Here is a 22,238-nt window from a genome sequence, read left to right on the forward strand (position 1 = left end):
CGGCCGCCGCCGCTGAGGAGACTGGGAACAGCGGGGACCATAGAGTGCGGGAGGTGCCGCGGCTAGACACGCCCCAGCGGCGCAGGGCGGAAAGGACCGCAGCCAGCGCCGGAAGTTGGGTGGTCCCCTTCCGCCGGAGTTAGTCCCGACTCGGGGGTGGGCTGTCGCGATAGCCCGCGGGCTGTGGGCCCGGGCCGGGCCCGGCTGGAGGGCGCGCGCAGAGGGACGGGGCCTCGTGCGCCGTAGAGCGGCGGAGAGAAAAACCATTTCCCAGCGCTCGCATCCTCCCGAGCGGGCGGGAGGCAGCGCGGGGGCGGGGCCCGCCGGTCGCCATGGCAGCGGGGGCGGGGCCCGCCAGTCGCCATGGCAGCGGGGGGGGCGGGGCCCGCCGGTCGCCATGGCAGCGGGGGCGGGTCCGGCCCGGCGCGCGCTGTGCGGGTCCGGCCGGGCCCGAGTCCCGGAACCGGGAGCGGCGGGAGCTGACAGCCCGTCCTGAGCGCCCGCGGCGCGGCGGAGCCTCCGCTGTGCCCCGCGGGACCGGGGCCCTCCCGGCGCCGGGCGCCGCTCCCACGCCCTCCCCCTCGACGTGTGCACCGCGGAGCCTCCAGGCCGGGCCTGACCCGCCGCCGGGCACGGGCAGCACCCCCGGCCCGCCCCGGGGCCGAGCCGCCCCGACCCCGCTGCGCTGCGCTCCCTAGCCCGGGCCGGGCCCGGCTCCTCCTGGCCCCGCGGCGAGCCCGGCCCGTGGCACCATCTAGTGGCACCGCCCGGCCCGGGCGCCCCGGGCTGCGGGTCAGCGCTGGGTGCGGGTCAGCCCGGGCCGGTTCTCCCGGCCGGTCCCTTCGCGCCAGCGTGTCCCGGTCCCCGGGGGACAATCGTGTCCCGGGCAGGGGAAGCCGGCCCGGCGGTACCGCCCAGCCCTGGGTGCAGGCGGCCGCAATGATGCTGCTCGGCCGCGTCCCCTGCCCGCGGGGCTCCCGCCGCGGCCCTGCGCACAACGGCAGCCGGGGGCCCCGGGGAGGCGGCGGCCGGGCCGGGGAACAGCAGTCGCCGGGCCGGGGAACAGCAGTCGCCGGGCCGGGAGCAGCCCCGGGCTCCCCGAGGGGCTGCGGTGAGCTGGAGCCACGCGCTGCCGGTCTGAGGAGTGGAGGGGACAGCGATGGCTCCAGCTCCGGGCTGGCGGGTGCTGGCCGGGGGGCTCCGGGGGAGCTGGTGTCCCCACGACACCCCACCGCGGGGTCAGGACAGCCCGTGGCAGCAGCAGCGACCCCGGCTGGAAGTGGCGGCCTGGGCAGAGAGCCGAGACGTGGAGCTGATTTCGGTCACCGTGGGAAAGCCACCCTGCTGCAAGAGGAATGACGGGGGGCTGGTGCCCAGGTGGGGGGCAGAGGAAAGGGGGAGGGGAGGAAAGGGGGCAGCAGCCATGGTGTCACCTTTTCCCCCACAGCTCCCCCGGGACCGGGAGCCCCAGGCTGGCCACTGTCCTTGTCCCTCTTGGGGCACTGGTTGAAGCCATTTGGGCACCCTGGGGACTCCCAGGCAGGGCTGGAGGGAGGGTTTGGGGGTCGGGGGCAGCGAGGGTTGGTGCAGAGCCCCCACCCCCTTGGAGAGGGGTAGAAAGGGGAACGGACACCTGTCCCGGGCACCAGCACCTTCAGCGTCCTGTGAGCCTGCTCCTGCTGGGGGCTGCGGGGGGGGTGGATGTGGCTGAGCCACCAACACCATGGAAAACAACAGGGACAGCCCCCCGTGACTCCTGCTGTGCCCGGGACACTGCCCCGGGACCCCCTTCCTCCTCCTCCCCTCCTGCAGGCAGCGTCTGGCCCACAAAGGGTTAAGCAAGGCACCCTGGAGTGACACCACTGCCACCAGCCCGGGAGCTCGGTGGCTCCTTCCTGGTCGGATCGGAGGCTCGGTGAGTGCCTGACCCTGTCCCCTGGGATCTGCCGGCCCCGCTTTCCGTCTGGGGACAGGGACCCAGCCGTCCTTTCATCTGGGGAACTGGTCACGCTTTGTCCCTCTCTGGGTGGCTCCACGACCTGGTGGCCCTCCTGGAGTCCTGCCCCAATTGCAGGGAGATACCTGGGGGGGATCCTGCGACCCTGCTGTCACAGCTCCGTCCCAAGGGCTGAGGGACGTGCCTCGATCCGGCTGATTTACACCCTGGCTGGCTCAGACCTTCCAGAGACCCTTTTCCCAGGCTCAGCCCATCGCCACATGGGTGGGGTAGGGATAGAGGAGCTTCTGGGGGGACGCAGGCCCCCTGTCCTGCACAGCCAGGACCAGATACCGGATGAGCAGTTTTGCAGCACTGGCTGACACCAGGGACCCCACTGATCTCGGGCGGGCTGGGGGGTCCCAGATCAAGGACCCCCATTGGCATGGGTATTGGGAAACAGTTTACGGGTGTGGGGATGGCTGTGGGGCACCGCTGGGGTGGGCAGGATGCGTCGCTTTCCAATAAATAACCTCCCCACCTGTTGCTGTCCCCATAGTGGGCATTGCTGGCAGCGTCACCTGGGGCCAGGCACAACCCCAAACAGGGACCTTGCAGCGGGACGAGTGGCCCCGTTGGAGCCAGGGCTTTGTTTGCTGTTAAACTCCCTGGAAATGCCGACCAGGGTGTGTGTGGGGTGGAGTGGGGCGTGCGGGGCTCTCGGTGCTGCGCGCGTTGGGCTGTGGTCAGCTCTGCCCAGATACTGCCCCTCCCGGCGGGGCCATTTCGGGTGCGGGCTGGTTTCTGTCGGAAACCGGCCGAGCCGGCTCCTCCAGCTGCCAGGCTCGGCCTTTGGCTCGGGGCAGGCCCCGCGCCAGCTCCCCCAGGGGGACTGGGGCAGGACTGGGGCTTTGGCAGCACCGTGGGCGCTGCCTGTGCCGGCTGGCGAGACAGGAGCTGCTGCCATCCCCACGCTGTCCCCCCGCCTACAAAGAGCCGCGGGCAGCAGCGAGACGCAGGTGTGTGGCTGATTTGTGGCTTCCGGGTGATGGGAGAGCAGTGGGAGCTGGCTGGGGAAGGTGAAGGGCTGTGTGGGGTGGCGGTGGGTCAGCTCTGGCACAGCGGATGAGCTGTCACACCAGGGAGGGCAACGCTCTGGCTGCCTCACCATTGTGCTCTCTTGGACCTGTAGCTTGTGCCGTGTCACCCGTGGGTGTCCAGGGAGACTGTGAGCACTGACCGGCCAACGCTGGTGACATGGCTGAGATGGGACTCACCAGTTCAGCTCACTGGTATGGCAGGAAACCACCCACCACCATGCTGGGGTCTCCTGTTTGTTACCGGTGTTACAAGCACCGGGACAGGTCCAAAGGTGCCACCGCAGTGGTGTCCTGCTCAGCCGCTGCCACCCCTGGGCACGTGTGTCCCCACATGTTGAGCACCGGTGGGTGCTGGGTGGGCACTCGGGCAGGTTTCGGTGGCTCATGACGCAGAGCGGAAGCCCGGACTCTGCCCTCGGCGCTCGCGGGCGCAGCCCGGCCAGCTGGGGCTATTTCTGGGGCCCAGGTGAATGATTACACCGTCCCGCCCGGTGCTGCCGGGAGCTCAGTTTCGTTTCAGGAGCCCCATTCTGAGGCTGAGCTGCTGTGCTGCCCCCACGGTGTCCCCGCGGGATCCCTGCTCAGCGTTGCCCACGGGCCTCAGTGCTCAGCTCTGATGCCTCCCTGGTCCAAACCTGCCCCGCTGTCAGTTCCCAAAGGGGCTATGGGTATTTCCAGCTTCCTGTGGTGCCAACATGGGGGCCAAGGGGCGGTGGGGAACCAGCACAGCCCCCAGCACGACTGCCCCAGAGCCCTCGGGCACTGCGGAGCCGTGTGGGTGCTGCGGGACAGGGGGACGGGGCAGCAGGGCCAGCGTGTCCAGAACTGGGGGTTTCTGCCATGACTGAGCCACTGGCCAATCAGAGCTCAGCTGTGGCTGAGCCATCGGCCAATCAGAGCCCTGGAGATCAGCTGTGGCTGAGCCATTGGCCAATCGGAGACCTGGAGATCTGCTGTGGCAGAGCCGTTGGCCAATCAGAGCTCTGGAGAGACTTGTTATGGGACAGATATCAGCCAATCAGAATCCAATGATGTGCCACAGCAGAGCCATTGGCCAATCAGATCTGCTCTGGCAGGGCGGCTGAGCAATCAGTGTCCAGAGAGACCCATGGCAGCAGAGCCAACCAGATCTCAAGGTCCTGCTGTGGCAGAGCTGCCAGCCAATCAGCACCAGGGGATAGTGCCCGGGCCTCAGCTGTCAGCCAATCAGCACTGGGGAGATCTGCCCCTGCTGAGCTGCTGCCCAATCCTTGATGCCCACAAGGGCAGCCGGCACCAGACCTGGTGGTGCCAACGTGGCCACGGCCCATTGTGCCTGTGCTGGGTTCTGCCTGTGCCGTGGCGGTTCCTGTGCCATGGCGGTTCCTGTGCCGTGGCGGTTCCTGTGCCATGGCAGTTCCTGTGCCGTGGCAGGGTCCGTTTGGGCGCTGGCAGCACTGGGGTGCCCAGGCAGGAGCAGGACGGGGTGACCTGGCTGGGGGACGTTTCACCGCCCCCCAGTTGTGCGCTGGGGCTGGCGCGGGCAGGCGATGGGTGAGGGTCTGTCCTGCCCAGCTGTGCGGGTCGGAGGGGCGAGGACCTGGTGGTGGCTGCGTCATTGCACTGGGCTGGTGGATTCCTGTCCCCATCGCCCTGGAGAATCGCTCGGTGGTCTCACCCGGGTTTCCTTGGCATGTGTGCTGGCACAGACAAACCCCGACCCTTCATGTCCCCTGATCACAGCAGCTCCTCCTGTCCCACTGCCTGGGAAGTCACGGGAGGCTCTGGGTGCGCTGTTCCCCACTCCACGCAGGGATCCCGCATCTCTTTGGGTTCACACCCACATCTCCTCCGGGGACCTGGAGCTGGTGAATCCCAAAGCGGTTGGCAGAGCTGCTGGCTCTGCTGTGGTGCTGGAGCAGGAGGGTGGGAGGGCACCAAAGCAGCACCCTGGGGTTTGTGAGCAGGACCACGAGGTCAGTGTGGGCAGCTGGTCCCAGCCATGGAGATGGGTCCTGACCTGCTTGTCCTGCCTAAAACCTCCCCTTGCGTGCACATGTGGCCAAAGGGATGGAGCTGGACCCCTGTGGTGGGGATCTCGCACTGCGCGGAGCAGCTCAGGGTTTCGGAGGCTGCTCCCATGCGGGGTGAGCCGGGTGTGACATGGCTGTGAGTTCTGGTGTCCCTGCTGGGTGCCCGGGCACTGGGGGGGTCTGTCCCCTGCACCCATGCTGTTCCCAGTGCCTGCGGCTCAGCTTTGCTTCTGCTCTTCGTTGCAGCCCGAAGTGGGGCTGAGGAAGGGGCCAGCGGCTGCACGGAGGAGCCGCAGCCGGTCTGTGCCCCCGGCCGCCGGGCAGGGGCTGCCACACGGGCCGGCTGCCGCGGCCGCCGTCCCGCGCCTGCGCTGGCGGGTGCCCAGCATGGAGGAGATGGTGATCTGGGAGCAGCACACGGTGACGCTGAGCAAGGTGAGCGTGGCCCGGGCTGCCCGTGGAGGGGACGGGTCTGTGGGGCTGCTCTGCCTGACCCCCATCTGCCCGTCCCTGTAGGACCCTCAACGGGGCTTTGGCTTCGCTGTCTCTGGGGGCCGGAACCGTCCCAACAAGGTGACTGGGGACACAGCGGTGGTCGTTTCGGATGTGGTGGCCGGGGGACCAGCGATGGGGCGGCTCCAGTGAGTGCGCGGGGACGTGGGGACATGGGGGTGCTCACTGGGAAGGGCAGTGAATTGGTCCTGCTGGGACAGAGCCAGCACCGCTGCCACCCTGCCCGGCTGGGTGGGGACCCCTGGGGCAATGGGTGCCCTCAGCACCCGCAAGCCCCCCGGCTGCGATTTCCTTCCCAGGAGGAAGGATCACATCGTGATGGTGAACGGCCTCTCCATGGAGAACGTCTCGTCCTCGTTTGCCATCCAGACGCTTAAAACCTGTGGCAAGATTGTCAACATTGTGAGTGGTACCTACGGCGGGCCGGGGTCAGCACTGTGCTCGGGGCTGCCCTGCGCCTGTCCCCATCCCGGCTCCCCTGTCACACACACCCCGGGTCCTGTTGGGGCTTGGCAACTGCTGTAGGAACATCTGGCAGAGGCAGCTGCACCCGCCATCCTCTCCTTCTTGCTTTCCACTGCAGACAGTTAAAAGACAGAAAAGGATTCACCTCCCCGCCAGCAAGAGCAGCCCCAGGTCCCCGGCTGCGCCCCGGCGCTACGATTCAGATGAGGACGATGGGCTGCATGGTGCGGATCCAGCCCTGCGCCGCTCCCGGGACGACCTGGACCACAGCCAGGGCTACGACGGGGACTCGTCCAGCGAGAGAAGCTCTGGCGACCACCACGGTGACGGCCGCCAGCACAAGCCGGTGTCCCGGAACCGGAGGCAAAGCCAGGACAGGAGCCGCTGGCGGCAGAGCCCCGGCAGCGGCTCGGATCACAGGGGCTACAGCCAGCACCGCTCTGCCAATGGCTTCGGTCACGAATGGGACACCAACGGCCTGGCCCTGGTGTCCGGCTTCAAGCGGCTGCCACACCGGAATGTGCCCACAAAGCCCATCACGTCAGTCCTGGTGAAGCAGAAGCAGAATGAAGGTGAAGGCTTCCTGCTCCCTCTGTCCCTGTGTCCTGTCACCTATTTGTGGCCGTGTGTCCTCTGGGAGGTGATGGCGTGGTTGATGCAGGGTCTGGCTTGTGGTGGGTGGGCAGTGCAGGCTGCGCACCCACCAAATGTGCCAGGACTCAGCCCGCGGTTGCAGAGCTGAGTTTTGGGGCTTCCTAGTGCCCCAAGGGGACCCAGGGTGGGCTTGTGGGGACGGTGCCCAGGGGGGACCTCGGGCGGGTCCCGCACCCGCCTGGTGCTGACGCTGTCATGGTCTCTGATGCAGAGTATGGCCTGAAGCTGGGGAGTCAGCTCTTCATCAAGCGCATAGTGGAGAGCGGGCTGGCGGCACGGGATGGCTCCTTGCAGGAGGGAGACCTCATCCTGAAGGTATGGGGTGCACAGCGCTTGCTGGGGATCTCATTTCCCCATCTTTGGGTGGCTTGTCCCTAGTGTCACCACAGGGGACAAGGCAAGAGCTGCATGCCAAGGATGGTGGCTTTACGGCTTGGTTGGGTGCCCACACTCTGCCCCGGCTCCCAGTTGGCATCGGGGACCCCGCGGGCTCCTGGGGACCAGCTCCCCACGATGCCAAGCCTGGCTGCTTGGGGCAGCCCTGCGGCGTTCAGCCAGGGACGGTGGCTTGTCCCGCTGCCGCAGCAGGATCATGTCCACCCCGCTGTCCCCACGGCACCTCGTCCCCTGCCACATGTGCGTGTCCCCACCCGGGAGCTCCGGTGTCAGGGTACTCAGGTGAAACAATGCTTAAAGTATTTGGGGAGGAGCAGATGGAGGGAGATGCTCCGCGGGGGGATTGGACTGGAGGATCTTTCGAGGTCCCTTCCAATCCCTGACATTCTGTGACTGTGTGTGATGATTCATTTACACACACGGGCCAGGCAGAGCTGTGGCTGCTGGGAACAGGTGCCAAAGCAGCTCTGGGACAAGCGGGAGGGATTTTGTTCCCGGGTGGGAAAAGCTGCTGAACCTCAGGGAGATCACAGCCCCACAGGCCGCTGGGGGCCTGACTCCCCGGTACCAGTGTGGTGTGTGGCAGGACAGGTCAGAGTAAAACTGAGCTTCGGGCAGCAGCTGAGCAGGTCTCCACAGCTCCTGCCTCCATGCTGGGTCCTCTGCAGCTAAAGGTAGGAGTTAATTAGCCTCGCTAATTTGTTTCCTCTGTGCAGGATGAGGCCCCACTGGGAGGCATCCAGGAACAGGGACATGGCCCGGGACAGAGGAAGCTGTGGGAGCTGGGGCTGGATGGAGGGGCTGGGAAGGGCCTGGGAGGGTGGCAGTCGGAGCATCGCGTTGGAGCCATTCCTGGGGGCGGCTTTCCCAGGAGTGAGCGCCCCGAGGCCAACTGCTCTGTCCCGCAGATCAACGGGGTGCCCAGCGAGGACATGTCCCTGGCTGACACGCAGCAGCTCATCGAGCGCACGGAGGGGACCCTGACCCTGCTCGTCCTCCGGGACAACCGGCAGTTCCTGGTCAACATCGCTGACATAGACGACAGCCAGAGCGACAGCTCCCGGATGGATGGTGAGGGGACACGGAGACGGGGCAGATACACGGCACAGGGCCTGGACGATCCCTGACGTGTCTTCCCTCCTGTCGCTGCAGACATCTCCAACATCGACTCTGAACGGTCCCACCCGCCATCCCGTGAGCCCTCCCCGCCCCCCCCAGCTGCTGCCAGGCTGAGTTCACCGTGAGTCCCGCTCCGTGCCCCCCAGCCCCGTCCCCCGCCAGGTCCCGCTGTGCTCTCTGCCTGTCTGCAGGGGCTGGGTCACCACGGGGGTGGCTCTGCCATTTAGTCCCAGCTTGCTCCGCTGTCCCCGCTGTGGCACTGCCTGCCCGTGCCCACGCAGCGCTGGCCCCGTCACCCACCCAAATCCTGCCCCGACTTTGTTCCAGGGAGGCGAGACGATCAAACAGGGACCCTGCGGCCAACACGATTGTGGACAACGCTCGGGGCCCTGGTGAGTGAGCTCAGCTGAGGCCGAGGGAGCTCAGGACACTGAGGGGGCTCCGGGCTCCTGCGTGTCTCGCTGTGCGACCCCCGGGCAGAGCCCGGGCAGCAGCGCAGCGCCCGCCGTCCCCTGGAGCCGCTCTCCTTCCCTGCAGACCTGCTGGAAGCCGTGGAGGGGGCCAGTAGCCGCAGCCCCCACGCCAGCCCTGCGGCCCGAGCTGCACACAGGGACGGGTGAGTCTGCGAGAGGCGGCGGGGAAGGGCTGGGGAGATGGGAAGCTGCTCCGGCACAGGGTTGGGGTCACAGGGCCGGTGACCCCCTGTGCTGTCCCCGGTGTGTCACTGCCAGGCTGACTGTGGTTTCCCCCGACAGGTACAGCGCCGACTCCAGGGTCGTGCACTTTGTGAAGGCCAAGAGCGCAGGGCTGCGCCTGGCCGGGGGGAACGACGTGGGCATCTTCGTGTCGGGCGTGCAGGAGGGGAGCCCGGCCGAGAGCCAGGGCGTCCGGGAAGGGGACCAGATCCTGCAGGTACCTGGGGATGGAAACGGCTCCGAATGCTTCTGCAGCGGGACTGGCACAAACCTCTTGGGTCTGGGGATCAGGATTTCTCCTGCTGGGCATCGATTTGGGTCAGTGCCCATGGCCTGTACCCATTGGCTCTGTGGGCGCTGCCCGGGGGGACGGTCCTGGCTCTGGCACCGCTAACACCCAGTGGGTCCAGGCAGCACCTCGGCTGGCCCAGGGGCCTCCCCAGGGTCACTGGGGGTGGTGGCAGGTGCTCAGGTGACAGAGACTGGTCACCTCTCCCACCCTGCCCTGGGCGCTGCCACCCCCAGGACTCCTGCTGGCACCTGTGCCCTCTGTCCCTTTGGCAGAGCCGTGTCCAAATGCTTTTCCATGGCAGGTGAACGACACCAGTTTCCAGAACCTGACCCGCGAGGAGGCCGTGGAGTATCTGATGAGCCTGCCGCCGGGCAAGGACATCGTGCTGCGGACCCAGAGCAAGCAGGACAGTGAGTGACAACCAGACTCATCCTGGGCTTGTGCCTCTCCCTCCTCTGTCTCTTCTGAGCAAGCGTCAGAGCTGCTGGACTTGCCATGGCCCTTTCTGCCCTGCAGGCTGGTCCTTCCTCCCTTCACCCCCCTCCTCCTCCAGAGAGGTGATGGGAGAGGACCAGACCATCCTGGCTCTGGTTGTGCCTCAGCATCCTGCATCTGGCCTTTCTGGCACCATTGCTCAGCCTGGAGTGGCCAGTGTGTGCTGGGGGGTCACATCCTGCTATTTGCAGCACACCTGAGCGAGCCATGGGAGGAAAAGGTGTCCCCAGCGCCCTCTCTAGCAGCCAGGGCTCCTGGGGAGGCTCCTGGCCAGCCCAGCTCCTGCCCAGACCCCTCCAGCACCTTCCGCTGCAGCATCTTCCTCCTCAGCCTCTGATGGTCCCTCTCACCCTGGGCTCCAGTTTACAGGAAGATGATCTCATCCAACGTGGGTGACTCGTTCTACATCCGGACACACTTTGACTTCGAGAAGGACACACCATCGGGGCTCAGCTTTGTCCGCGGCGACGTCTTCCACGTGCTGGACACCATGTACCGCGGCAGGCTGGGGAGCTGGCTGGCTGTGCGCATGGGCAGGGACCTGCAGGAGCAGGACAAGGGCATCATCCCCAACCAGCGCAGGTAGGGATGGAGCCAGGAACGAACGGCCCCAGGGTGAGCAGAGCTGGGGGGCAGCCCCGCAGCGGGATGGGGACATGGATGGTGTCCCCAGCAAGAGGCAAAGGCTGGTGGAGCAGCGCTGGGAAGCAGGAGCTGTTGAAATCCCTTCTTGGGTGATGGGGCAGCCGATGCTCAAGGTCCCAGAGGAAGGGGCTGCCACAGCCTCACCAGCTGTGCTGCTGAGCGGGGACAGCGGCTCCTCCCGCCCCACTCCTCAGAGCCCAGCGGGACAAGGCAGGGGGTAAATCCAGAGGCGCCAGGTCCTGAGCCCTTTCCCCTCCCAGGGCCGAGCAGATCGCCAGCCTGGAGTCAGCGATGAAAGCCACATCTGGTGCCAACGCCTCCGGGGCACGGGCCGAGTTCTGGAAGCTGCGGGGCCTGCGGGGAGCCAAGAAAATGCTGCGGAAGAGCCGCGAGGACCTGTCTGCCCTCACCAAGCAGGGCCACTACCCGCCCTATGAGAGGGTGGTCCTGAAGGAAGGTGGGTACCGGGGCTGAGTCCCCGTCACCCAAACTCACCCAGGGGACGTTGGCCCCGGTGCTTCGCCGCTGCAGATGCCAGTGGGCTCCGCTTCCCTGGATGAGTCCCAGGCCCGCGGGCACCTTGAGGAGCGGGGCTGGACCCCTGGGTGCTGCCAGCTCTGCCCTCGCCCGCAGCTTCCCTGAGCCGCTCCGGCTTCTCCCCACAGCCAGCTTCAAGCGGCCGGTGGTGATCCTGGGCCCCATCGCAGACATCGCCATGCAGAAACTGAGCACGGAGCTGCCCGAGCTGTTCGAGATCGCCCGTATGTACCCCCCATGCTGGGGGAAATTGCACCCAGCAGCCAGACCCTCGGTGTCCGGGACCCGTGGGAGCTCTTTAACTGTGGCTCTGGCCTGATCCTGCCTCATTGGGCCCTCCCTGTGACACCCCAACACCCTCCTGGACTTGTTCACCCTCTCCCCATGCATCATGACACCAGCCAGGACCCAGACATGTCCCCGCCTTGAGGGACACAGCCCTGGGGCTGGGGACAGCCAGACGCAGCCTGGGGCTGCCAGAGCTGCTCCATCTCCCCCAGCTCCTCTCACGCCACGTCTCCCTGTCCCGCAGCGAGCATCCCCCGCGATGGGGCATCCTCCAAGGTCATCAAGTTGGACTCAGTGCGGCTGATCGCAGAAAAGGTGAGAGACCTTCCCTGTGTTCTTGGAGCCATCTGGACCAGGGCCTGGGGAGCCTGGGGCCACCATCCCTCTCCCCAGCGGCGCTGAGGGCCGTGCCCTGCCCCAGGACAAGCACGCCTTGCTGGACATCACGCCCTCGGCTGTGGAGCGTCTCAACTACGTGCAGTACTACCCGGTGGTGGTGTTCTGCGAGCCCGAGAGCAGGCAGGGCATCAAGGCCATGCGGCAGTGGCTGGCGCCCGACTCCAGGAAGAGCTCCCGGCGCCTCTACGCCCAGGCCAGCAAGATGAAGAAGCACTGCAGCCACCTCTTCACCGCCACCGTCAGCCTCAGCAGCAACGCCTGGTATGAGGCCATCAAGGACATCATCAGGACACAGCAGAGCCAGCCCGTCTGGACGGCGGTGGAGCAGGTACAGGGCACGGGGTCCCTGTGGCACGGCTCAGCCTGCTGGGGCTGCAGCCAGGCCAGGCACCCGTCCCGACTCCTGGGGTCCCACGGCTGTGTCATCCCCACCCGCAGGCAGATCTGGCACGGGGGGACAGTCTGGAGCTGCTGGACCCGCCGAGTGCAGCAGCCTCGGGCTACCTGACCTGTGACAGTCGTGCCAACAGCGACTACGAGGACACAGATGGCGAGGCGGGCGCCTACACCGACGGCGAGGCCGAGGACACGTGTGACCAGCCCGGGCTGGCCCGCTCCTCCGAGCCAGCGCAGGCGTCCCCGGGCCACGGCCTGAGCGAGCAGGTGGGTCCCCCCATGCTGGTCCAAGGGGCTGACGGGGGTGGCACAGTGCCCAGCTATGGGGGCAATTCCTGTCCCCTCCCGCCGCCACAGGGTCCCGCTCTGGCTCTCTGTGGGGGAACACAGCACAGCCCCTGGCATGGGCACAAATCCTCCTCTGACCCCGTCTCTCTGGCCTTTCACAGGCGCCCAAGCAGCAGCAGGAGCCCCGGCGGGGCCAGCGCCACGACAGCATCAGGTACCACGGGGCTGGAGCAGGGCCTGCGGAGCCGCCGGTGCCAGCTCTGCGCGGCCGGCCCTGCGCAGCGGGCACCGTCCCCATCACCCATCCAGCGGGGGGACGGAGGCGTCATGCAGCATTTCGTGCCCCAGGGAGTACGAGCACGACGCGGTGAGGAAGAGGTTCACGCGGGCCAGGGATGACTCGGATGAGGATGAAGGCTACGAGTGGGGCCCGGCGACAGACGTGTAACGGCACCACTGGCCTCTTCCACAGCCCCTTGGGCCAGCCCGGCCCCAGCCCCACGGGCCGGCCCAGGTGGTGCCAGAGAGCAGCACACGGCCAGGCTGGGCCTCATCCTGCTGCACCCGCACCACCAACTGCCTTTTGGCCACGGCCTCTGCTGCTGGAATAAACGGAATGTTTTGAGCTGCGGTTCCGTGCGTGCTGGGTGGGGGTGGCAGGGGACACGCCTGCAGCACGGTGGCCTCGCTGGGACCCAGGCAGGTCCCACCCCAAGAGGTGCTGGAGCAGGAATTGGCCGCAGGTTGTGCCAGCGTCTGGCACCGCGGCAGGCTCAGGGTGCAGAGCTGAGCAGCCGCAGCCCAGCCAGGGCTCCCAAACCGCAGCGTCCCACATTCCCTCAAATGTTTATTTTTACATCAACCAAGCACACAGGCACAGAAAGGTCAGCACCGCCTCGGCCACAAGGAACCAGACACCCACTCACGAAAAACACAGCACCAGGGGCTGGTCCTCGGACACGGGACCGGGCAGCACCGCGTTCCCTTGGGTGGGGCTGAGGGCTGGGAGCTGGTGCTGGTCTGCGCGTGCAGAGCGGTCAAGAGCAGCACGAGGGAACAGCAGAGGTAGTTTCCCAGCTCGGTGCAACAGGTCTAATGGGGATTTTGTTTGCAGCCCTGGCAAAGCCAGGGAGAAGGAGCAGGTGCCCTGAGGGCTGAGTTGGGGCCCTGCGGGCTCCCCCTCGGGGTGTCAGCGTGCACCCACGTGCAGGGGTGCAGGGGCTGGGGCTGCGGCACCACCCCCACCTGGGTAAAGGCACTGTCGGTGAGCTAAGAGCACTGTGTGTGGGGACGAGACGGGGTGACCTTCCACGCAGGGTCCCCTGTCCTGCACAGGCCAAGGCCAGGGACGCTGTGAAGCAGCTGGACAGGCACTGGGAGGCAGGGAGGGGTGAGTGGAGGGGACAAGGTGCCCAAATGTTGGCACCGCCAGCGCTGACACTGCTCAGGCTGGGGATCAGACCCCCGCTGTGTCCTGAGTAAAAGCGAAGAGGCGCAGGCAGAGGGCTGGATGAGGGCGCTGGGGCGGGGGCAGAGCCTGTCCTGCCCGCACAGCCCCGGGCTCGCTCCTGCCCGGCCCCGGCACGCGCGGTGACAGCCGGCGGCTCACAGGAAGAGGGGCTGCTCCTGCCCGGTCAGCAAGCGGTACGTGGAGGCTGGCATGGTCTTGATGTGGACCTGGGCAGAGACACACAGATCAGCCGGGAGACGCCAGAGCCCGGGCTGGAGCTGCTGGCGCAGAGCTCGCGCCCAGCCGCCCGGCTCACCTCGCTGACCGCCTGCGTGAGGATCTGGATGATCTTCTCGTGGGGCGTTGCCACCACGCTCTGCCCGTTGATCTCGATGATGCGGTGCCCCACGCGGATGCCGCCTCTCTCCGCGATGCCCCCGCGCATCAGGCTGCAGATCTGGGGAGCGGGTAAGTGCAGAACTGTGTCCATGGCGCAGCCACCACCCCAAACCCTCCCATCCATGCAGGCTCCTGCTAAGAGCTCTGCCCTTGGGTGCTGTCTCCTCCAGCCCACGGTGTGCAGCCAGGGCAGGGACGTCTCTCTCTGTTGCTGCCACCAGAGTGATGTGCTGGGATGTATGGCAAGGACACCGCGCAGGATTTTGTTCCCCTGCTGCCAGAGAGCTCAGCTCCCCCATCAAACCCTCGTGCTCCCACCCAGCTGCAGTGCTGGAGCTCCTCCCTGGGGCAGCAGCTCCCGTGCGCCTGCAGGTACCCGCGTCTCCAGCACCACTGGGAGCACCGGTCAGTGTGCGGTGCAGCCCTGGCACCCCCCGCTGCCCACCCGCCCCATCGGCTCCCGCGGGGCCTGGAAATGCTCCTCTGCCTTTCCCCTGTTGAGCGCAGAGCCGGCAGGGGCTGGAGCACTGGGGACAGCAAGAAATGTCACCAAGATTACACCAAGAAAGGAAGAAACCACCACCCTGAAAGCCAACAGCTAAACGCTTCAGGAAGACAGATCCAACCACTGCAGAGCGGGGAAGAGCCTTTTGCTGGGGCACAGTGGAGCCCCGTGAGCCCTCAGGCCCGGCAGATGCATGAGCGCTGGAGCTGAGCTCGTCCCCAGGGACGCAGCCAGGACCGCGCGTCCCTCTGCCGGCGGGCGGCTGACGCCCTCACTGAGCCCGCCCGGCCCCGCTCCCGCCCCAGCACTCACCACACCATTCTCAACACAGAAGCCCAGCTGGTACTTGGAGTCGGGGCGCCGGATGACAGCCGTGGTGACGGGGGAGCAGTGCACGATGTTCAGTGTCACCTCTGGCTGGTGCTTCAGCTCCTGGAAAATGGGATGGGGTTTGTCAGAGTTTGGGGAGCTATTTGGCACGGTTGGGAGGGGCGATGCAGCCACGTTGTTCACGGCAGGGCTGAGGATTAGCAACGTGTTTTCAACAGGGAAACTGAGGCACATGCAGGGATACTGCCATGCTCAAATTCAATCAGAAGAGCTTATAAATCCAGTCCAAGACATCCCACGCTGTCCCCGAGCCCGCACTGTCTTTGCCTTCAGCTCTGTCCTGCCCATGAGGTGAAAGATGCAGCAGGTTCCCTCCAGGCCCGGTGCTGACCCGTGGGCAGGGCCTGCCCGTGCCCCGCTGCAGTGCGCGCAGTCCCAGCTTTGTCCCTGCCTTGTCACGGCCCTTCCTCCTGAGCCCACAGGACACACGTGGCCCCCCACAGCCTCCTATCCCCCCCCCCACCCCACAGCGGGAGCACCGGGGACCCCGGCACCCAGCCGCTCCCAGGCCGGTCCCTGGCTCTGCCGGGGGGGCCGGTGGCCGCAGCCCCGGCTCACCCGGATGATGCTCTGGCAGGTGTGGAGGGGCAGCCCCACCAGGCTCGTCCCGTTGACAGACATGAGGCGGTCCCCGATGCTCAGCTCGCCCGACCTCTCTGCAGGGCCCCCGTGCATCAGGTTGGCGATGACCACGGTGGGCAGGATGGAGCCCCAGCCCGACTCCACGACAGCGATGCCCAAGATCTCCCCCTTCTGCTTCCGGATGCAAACCTGGGGGGCACAGACGGGTTACGGTCACCTGAGCATGTTGTCCCAGCCCCGGCACGGGTGCTCTGGGCTCACAGCCACCCGTGATGGGAGCCAGTTTTGTAGGGAGCACCTCAGCTGCACAGGGAGCTGTGGAAGCGGTGGCACGGAGCTGCCAGCCAGTTCCCTGCACTGTCCCCACCCCTCCAAGGCATCTCTTACGTCCTTGCAGTTCTCCTGCCGGGAGAAGTGGTTCAGCTCTGCGTTGTATTGCTCCTGGTCCTCAAGGGCACGGCTGTACTGGCGCGGGCTCAGCTGGCTCGGGTCGATGCTGTTTGCCTCCAGGAAGCGCTGGTAGGCCACGCCGAATGCCTGCCCGATGGCCTGAGCGATGATCTGCGCCTGCGGAGAGACAGGGCTCGTTTGTGCCCGTGGGCAGGGCCGATGTTCTCATGGCCAAACTGGAGCCTGCAGCTGCCGGCACCCCGCAGCGCCCCAGCTCCAGGGCACCCTGGCCCCTTCCCTGCGCAAATGGGCCAGTCCTCCCCGCTTCTACCGCAGAGGTACTCGCGTTGGGCTCCTTGCTCTCGTCAGGAAACCTCAGAGCACCCGGTTGTTACAGCAAAACGGGGCCCAGGACCCCAAGGCCACCCTGTCCTTCCGAGGGACTCGCTGTCGCCTCACATCAGCTGAGTGGAAGACGTGGCAGATCATCTTGTAGAGCCGCTTCTCCTCCGTCACCTCCGACCGCCGAGGCAGTTTCCGGCGCGCCATGAGCACCACGAGGGAGCCAATGTCAGCGATGTAGGAGATGGTCTGGAGGGAGTGATCCATCATGGCCTCCTGGATGGGGACACGGGCAGAGTCGCTCAGCGCTGGCCCAACGGACCCCACGGGAGCCCGCCAGGCACTGTCACGAGCACGAGGGGCTTTGTTCAAAAGCCACCGCGCCAGGACGCAGCTCAGACACCGGGCACACACCGTGCAGACACATCTGCACTAAAAGGTACAAACAAACAGCTTCTTTGATGAAGGACTCATGGGCATCTCTGGGTGCTGCTGGGGGACAAGACAGCTCTTCCCTCTGACTACAAAGCAGAAACTAATCCAGAGACAAAGAGCTACAAAGGTTTCAAGTGTAAGTTCTCTGGAGCTTGGTCTGGGAACCCGGCAGCTCCCGCAAGGAGCACTTTGCGCGAGAAGCCTCGTGCAGCCGTGCAGAGCCAAGGGACCGACATGTCTGTGTGGGTGGCTGCGGAGGGACGCGTCTCCTCCCAGCCGCGTGTGCGTGCCCGCAGGCTGTCCCTGCACACAGCCCCGCTGGCGGGGGTGCCCAAGGAGATCCCAGGGCCAAACACGAAGGTTCTGGAAGCCCCAGACCACGCGGGTGCCTGTGTTCCCCGCTCACCTGCGTGTCGGCCGTGAGCACCTTGATCCTCTGCGTGGAGACAAACAGATCCACCTCGGTCATGGGCTGGGACTCCCCCTCCGGCGCCTGCAGAACGACATGCCCAGGAGAGGTCACGGCTCCTGCCGGGACTCCTGGGGTCCCTGCCCCACAGCCCCAGGGTCCCTTTGGGAAGGTCCCCACGCCCAGGAGGGGCTGGGCTGGTGGCAGTTGTGTCTCCCTGCCCCCCCGCACCTTGATCCTGTCCACTGCCTCCTGGGCCTGCGCCATGCGGACGCTGGTCGGGGGGTTCCTCTCCGAGACCAGCTGTGTGGAACCCAGGTACTTTGCCCCAAAAATCACACCGTCCAGCAGATCCTCCGGGTCGCAAGGGCCTGGAACTGACACATTGGGAGGGACTAAGCAGGAGCTGGTCCCCCCACGTCTGGAAACTGCGGTTACCAACGCCTGCTACCCATTAGCTGCATTCCTACGTGTGCAAAGCAGCTCAGTGTTTGGGAGATGGGCTCCTGGCACCACCGCGACACCAGCTCTGACCCCACAGCTGCTTCCTCTTCCCCTGGCACACCTTGCTATCCCCCTTTCTCCATTCCCAAGGCTGAGCATCCCCTTCCCCAACCCCTGAAGCACCCCCTGTGCTCACTGAAGGGTGAGATGGGATCAAACGAGCCACCCAGAGCCTGCAGCCACGTTCCCAGCCTGTGTAGGTGCGGAGCCGGGAGCTCCCTCCCTGGCTGGGACCCCCGGCCACCCCGCAGCCGGGGTCAGAGCAGGAGGCGGAGGGTCAGGGCTCCTGGCTGCTTTTGCTGCTCAAGCATAGAAGCAACTCACCCTCTTTGAAGGCTGGGCAGGAGGATGGGGGTTCCCTGTTCTGCAAAGCAATGAGAGCGCAGGTGAGGCTCTGGTTGGGATCCCCGGGATTCAGCCCGTCCCCCCGCCGGGCTGCTCTGGAGCCTCAGGACAGCAAGGACTCAGCATCCCAGGGCAGGGGGGAAACAGGTTCCTGAGGCTGGGGGTGTTCAGACCCACCAGCCTCTTCCCCGGGGCCTGCACGGGTCAGAAAGCCATGGAAGCGGCCCCCAGCAGTCAGGGCAGCAGGAGCCAGCACCAGTACCAAGGGTCTTGTCTGGGCACCCCAGCAGCATGAGGCCCTGTAAGACCCGAGGAAAAGATGCCTCTGGCTCCCCTGTGCCCCCACCCAAAACCTTATGAGGTCGCAGAGCCAAGGGGCACGTCCTGGCTCGCTGCCGCAGCCCCTGTGCGATGCACTCACGGTCACGCCGCCTTGGGGTGGCTGCTCTGCCTGCGGGGCCGCGGCGGGCGGCAGGGCCACCCAGGCTGGCTCCGGGGAGCCGTCCCGATCGCCCTCGCAGGTGGAGTCGACCTCGCCGAGCCCCTCTCCATAGTACCAGTCACCGGCAGGTCCTTCCTCCGAGCTCTCTGGCCTCCCCAGCCCCTCAGGCCTCTCTGCAGCGGCCAGCTCCTGCTGAGCCCGCAGCATCTCCAGGCTGGTCCCGGCCAGGACATCCGAGCGGGCCAAGGGCGTCCCGGCGCTGGGCTCCGGCAGCCCGCCCTCGTAGCACAGCAGGCTCAGCAAGTCCTCCCGCTCGGGCTCGGCGAAGAGCAGCCCGTGGCAGCGCCGGGCGCAGCACGGCCGCGTCTCCAGGCCCCGGCCCGTGGCCACGTGCAGCGGGCAGGGCTGGCAGCGGCTCCGGCACTGCCCGGGGCTCGGCCGGGGCTGCGCGCCCTCCCGAGCGCTGCCGGGGCTGCCGGGGGGCGGCGGGCCCGGCGGGCGGTCGCAGAGGTTGGGGTCGAGGGTCTGGAGCTGGGCCAGCAGGCCCTGGAGCTCTGAGGGTTCATCCTCCGCATCCCCGGCGCACGGGGCCCTGCCCGGGCGGGCGCTGCCCTCGGCGGCCTCATCCAGCTCCATGCCCGCCGCGTCGCCGGGCGCTGGGGCCTGTCCTGGCCCCGCAGGGCCGCTCCCGCCGCCGGCTTTCCACCCAGCGCTGCCCCGCGGCGCCGCCTCCGGCTCCACCGCCCGCCCCGGCGCCCGGCAAAGCTCAGTTCGCGCCCCTGCCCGGGCGGGCGGGTCTGCAGCGGGGCCCGGGCCAGGCTGACCCTCGGGGCCGGGCAGGTCGTGCCCGGGGCGTGGGCTGAGGAACGGGGGCCCCTCCGGCCGCCCGTCACCCGCACGGAGCCCGGGGCCGCCGGGCCGCACCGCGGGCCCTTCCTCCGTGTCCATGGCCGGGGGCTCCGGGGTCTCGCCGCTGCCGAGGGCCGGGCCGGGGCCCGCCCGGCAGTCCGCGCCGCCGCGCACGGAGCGGGACGGGCCCCCCGCCGCGCTCACCGGCCCCGCTCGCGGCCGCCGCTTCCGGGCCCGCCCCGCGCACGCGCGGCCCCGCCCCGCCCGCCGTGCCCCGCCCGCCGTGCCCCGCGCGCCGTGCCCCGCGCGCCCGGCATGGCGGCGCGCGTGCTGCTGCGCGCGGCCCGGCTCGCGCTGCCCAGGCCGGCCCGCGGGTTCGCCAAGAAACCGGGTGAGAGCGGGACCCCGGGACCCTGCGCCCCCTTGTGCTCCCCTGTGACCCTGTGCCGCCTTGTGCTCCCCTGTGACCCCGTGTCCCCGTGTCCCCTGTGTCCCTGTATCGTAGTGCCCCGCTGTGCTTCCCCCTGTGCCCCCCTGTGCCCCCCTGTGCTTCCCGTGCCCCCATCCCCCCATCCCCTGCCCCAGCCCTGGTTCCCGGCCCCGGGGCTGCTGCACCCCGCGGTGGCCCCACTCTTGTCCCCACTCTTGTCCCCACTCTTGTCCCCACTCTTGTCCCCACTCTTGTCCCCACTCTTGTCCCCACTCCTGTCCCCACTCTTGTCCCCACCCTGGCTGAGCCCCTGCCCTTTCCCCTCCCCTCCCGTTCCCGTTCCCGTTCCCGACCGAGCCGTTGTCCCCGCAGGGGCGAAGGTCAAGGGCAAGGCGGTGCCGAAGGAGGCCCTGCAGGGCCCCGAGGTGTGCACGGACCCCACCATGCTCGCCACCCACGCCATGGGGGTCAACTACTTCAAGGAGGGCCCGGAGGTGGCCCTGAAGCCCGACTCCGAGTACCCCGACTGGTAGGTGGTGCCCAGCTCCTGGGGACCCCCGGGTGCCCGTCCCTGTGGAGGTGCCATCCGGGGGAACAGACAAGTGTCGGACAGACGGGGAGCTGCGCTGGGAGGAGGAACCCAGCTGCTGTGCCGCCCAGACACCTTCCTCGAGGGCCGGGGGAGCAGCCTGCACTGGGATGTGCTGGGTGCGGGATCTGCACGTCCTGGTCACACATTTCCATCGCTCCATCGTGCTCGTCCCTTTGCTGTCCCTGCCGCAGCCTCATGCCCTCTGTGTTCACCCCCAGGCTCTTCAAGATCGACCTCGGGCCCCCCAAGAAGCTGGAGGAGTTGGACCCCGACTCCGTCGAGTACTGGAGGCGCCTGCGGAAATACAACATGTGGCACCGCAACCGGCTCAAGAAGGGCAAGAAGCTGTAGACCCTGCAGAGCGTGGGGTGCGGGCCCCCTGGGACCTGCTCCCACTCTTGGTCTCTTCTTCTTGCTATAAACTAGTAATAAATGTTCGGTGAGGCTGACAGCTGTCACGGAGGCTCTGGCAGACCCAGGCCCTTGGCGAGCTCAGCGTGGGTCCCTGCTGGCGACAGGGGCTGCTGGGGCAACACAGGCCACAGATTCTTGGTGTAATTGCTAAAGCAGAAGCTCAGTGTTTCGCTCGTGGAGGGAGCCTGTGCTGCCACATGGGTCCTGCTCCCCGCTCTGTCACAGTCTGCACTGCAATGGAATGGGGGTGAAGGGCCCTGCAGGGGGGGCGTGCGGTGGCTTTGGGGTGGAGAATGACTCCACTCATGTCCCCTGGGCTGGGGGGGTTGTGGGGGCTCAGCGGCCTGTGCTCCCTGGGGCTGGGAGGATGGGGCCGGGCTGTGGCGGTGCTGTGGGGGCAGTGGGTTAGGGTGAGGGACATGGCACCCCTCGCAGTGCCACTCCTGCACCGTGCTCTTCCTTCCTCCTTGGCAGCTGGGGCGCGGTGGCTGCCGGGACCCCGGGGTCTCGGCTTGGCTGGGATGTGTGGTGATGGCAGAGTCTGTTCCCCAGCAACGAGGTCCTTGCCGCCCCGTCCCCATGTGTCCCCAGCCTGGCAGAGCCCAGCAGCTTCCCCTGGGCCTCCGTCCTGCCCCTGCGCTGAGCTCCCCTGGCTGAGAGTTGTCCCTTGTCCCCTTGGTTCATCTCTGTCCTGGACTTGCTGCCCTGCAGCTCCTGCTTGTCCTGGAGTTGGGCTATGGGGACAAAGCAGCCACCTGCAAGGTCCCCTCGCCACAAGGAAGGGGCAGTGGAGCCGCCGCCTGGCCCCGCAGTGTCCCCAGTGCCCCATGTCCCTCAGCCGGGGCCGGGGGCCATGTCCAGCTTGCCAGGGGCTGCCGGGGGCTGTTTGGCAGCTGCGGCGCCCACGCGGTGGCACAGGAAGCGGCAGAGGAAAGCAGAAGTGCTGCGGGGGGGTGGGGAGGTTTGGGTTGCACCCTCATTTCCTCTGCGCACCCTGGAGCTGCCGGGGCTCGGGCCGTACCCAGCGGGGACACCCCGTCCTGCAGCCCTCCCCTCGCCGCCCCAGCCGCCCAGGCCCCCAGATCCAGCAGCAGGTGAGAGAGGCCACCTGGGGCCCCACCCTCTGTCTTGGAGCTCCTGGCTCGGGTGAGTGTCACCCTTGTCACCCCGCTGCCGCGAACGGCTTGGTCCTGGGGACAAGCACCAGCCTGGGGTGGGTCAGCAGGGAGGGACCTGGGAGGAGGAGGAGAGAGCCCGTCCCCATGTGCTGCCCCGGCTGGGGTGATTCGTGTCCTGCTCCCCTCACTGCTGAAGCCTTTGCCAGGGCCAAGGGGACCTGAGGTGGGTCCCAGCCCAGGACCCCCATGTCCCCTCCCCTAACCCTTCCGCAGCTCCTCGTGGTGGCCCAGGGGGGCTCATTCTGGCTCTGGACGCCCTGCCCGTAGGCCTGGTGACAGCAAGGGGGCTGCTGCTGACCCTCTGGGGTCTCTCCCCGAAGAAGAGGGGTCCCTGGGCTCAGTCCTCTGTGGT

At 67.3% G+C, this 22,238-nt stretch overlaps 3 protein-coding genes across 3 annotated transcripts; 2 read left to right on the forward strand and 1 right to left on the reverse strand.

Annotated features, from left to right (window-relative positions):
• Nucleotides 1-5,365: 5,365 nt before the first annotated feature.
• TJP3 (tight junction protein 3) lies at nucleotides 5,366-12,678 on the forward strand (the record flags this gene model as incomplete). The annotated part of the gene is made up of 19 exons (XM_080359156.1): nucleotides 5,366-5,483; nucleotides 5,565-5,689; nucleotides 5,861-5,963; nucleotides 6,145-6,598; nucleotides 6,892-6,995; nucleotides 7,985-8,147; nucleotides 8,229-8,316; nucleotides 8,523-8,587; nucleotides 8,733-8,811; nucleotides 8,951-9,107; nucleotides 9,484-9,592; nucleotides 10,040-10,259; nucleotides 10,583-10,779; nucleotides 10,988-11,083; nucleotides 11,392-11,462; nucleotides 11,569-11,874; nucleotides 11,985-12,209; nucleotides 12,392-12,444; nucleotides 12,579-12,678. The coding sequence occupies exons 1-19, from the start codon at nucleotides 5,436-5,438 to the stop codon at nucleotides 12,676-12,678; spliced, it is 2,763 nt and encodes a 920-aa protein (XP_080215282.1). The 5' UTR covers nucleotides 5,366-5,435.
• Nucleotides 12,679-13,692: 1,014 nt separating this feature from the next.
• APBA3 (amyloid beta precursor protein binding family A member 3) lies at nucleotides 13,693-19,497 on the reverse strand. Its single transcript, XM_080359115.1, has 10 exons — nucleotides 18,403-19,497; nucleotides 17,961-18,000; nucleotides 17,364-17,509; nucleotides 17,130-17,216; nucleotides 16,406-16,564; nucleotides 15,944-16,123; nucleotides 15,533-15,745; nucleotides 14,897-15,016; nucleotides 13,997-14,137; nucleotides 13,693-13,907 (listed from the first exon to the last, which is right to left on the reverse strand). The coding sequence occupies exons 1-10, from the start codon at nucleotides 19,369-19,371 to the stop codon at nucleotides 13,836-13,838; spliced, it is 2,127 nt and encodes a 708-aa protein (XP_080215241.1). The 5' UTR covers nucleotides 19,372-19,497; the 3' UTR covers nucleotides 13,693-13,835.
• Nucleotides 19,498-19,552: 55 nt separating this feature from the next.
• Nucleotides 19,553-20,736, forward strand: MRPL54 (mitochondrial ribosomal protein L54). Its single transcript, XM_080359245.1, has 3 exons — nucleotides 19,553-19,663; nucleotides 20,075-20,231; nucleotides 20,513-20,736. Exons 1-3 carry the CDS (start codon nucleotides 19,588-19,590, stop codon nucleotides 20,643-20,645), a joined length of 366 nt encoding a protein of 121 aa, XP_080215371.1. The 5' UTR covers nucleotides 19,553-19,587; the 3' UTR covers nucleotides 20,646-20,736.
• Nucleotides 20,737-22,238: the final 1,502 nt, after the last annotated feature.

This window comes from Nesoenas mayeri (assembly GCF_963082525.1).
Source record: "Nesoenas mayeri genome assembly, chromosome: 25".
In the NCBI taxonomy this organism is placed as follows: Eukaryota; Metazoa; Chordata; class Aves; order Columbiformes; family Columbidae; genus Nesoenas; species Nesoenas mayeri.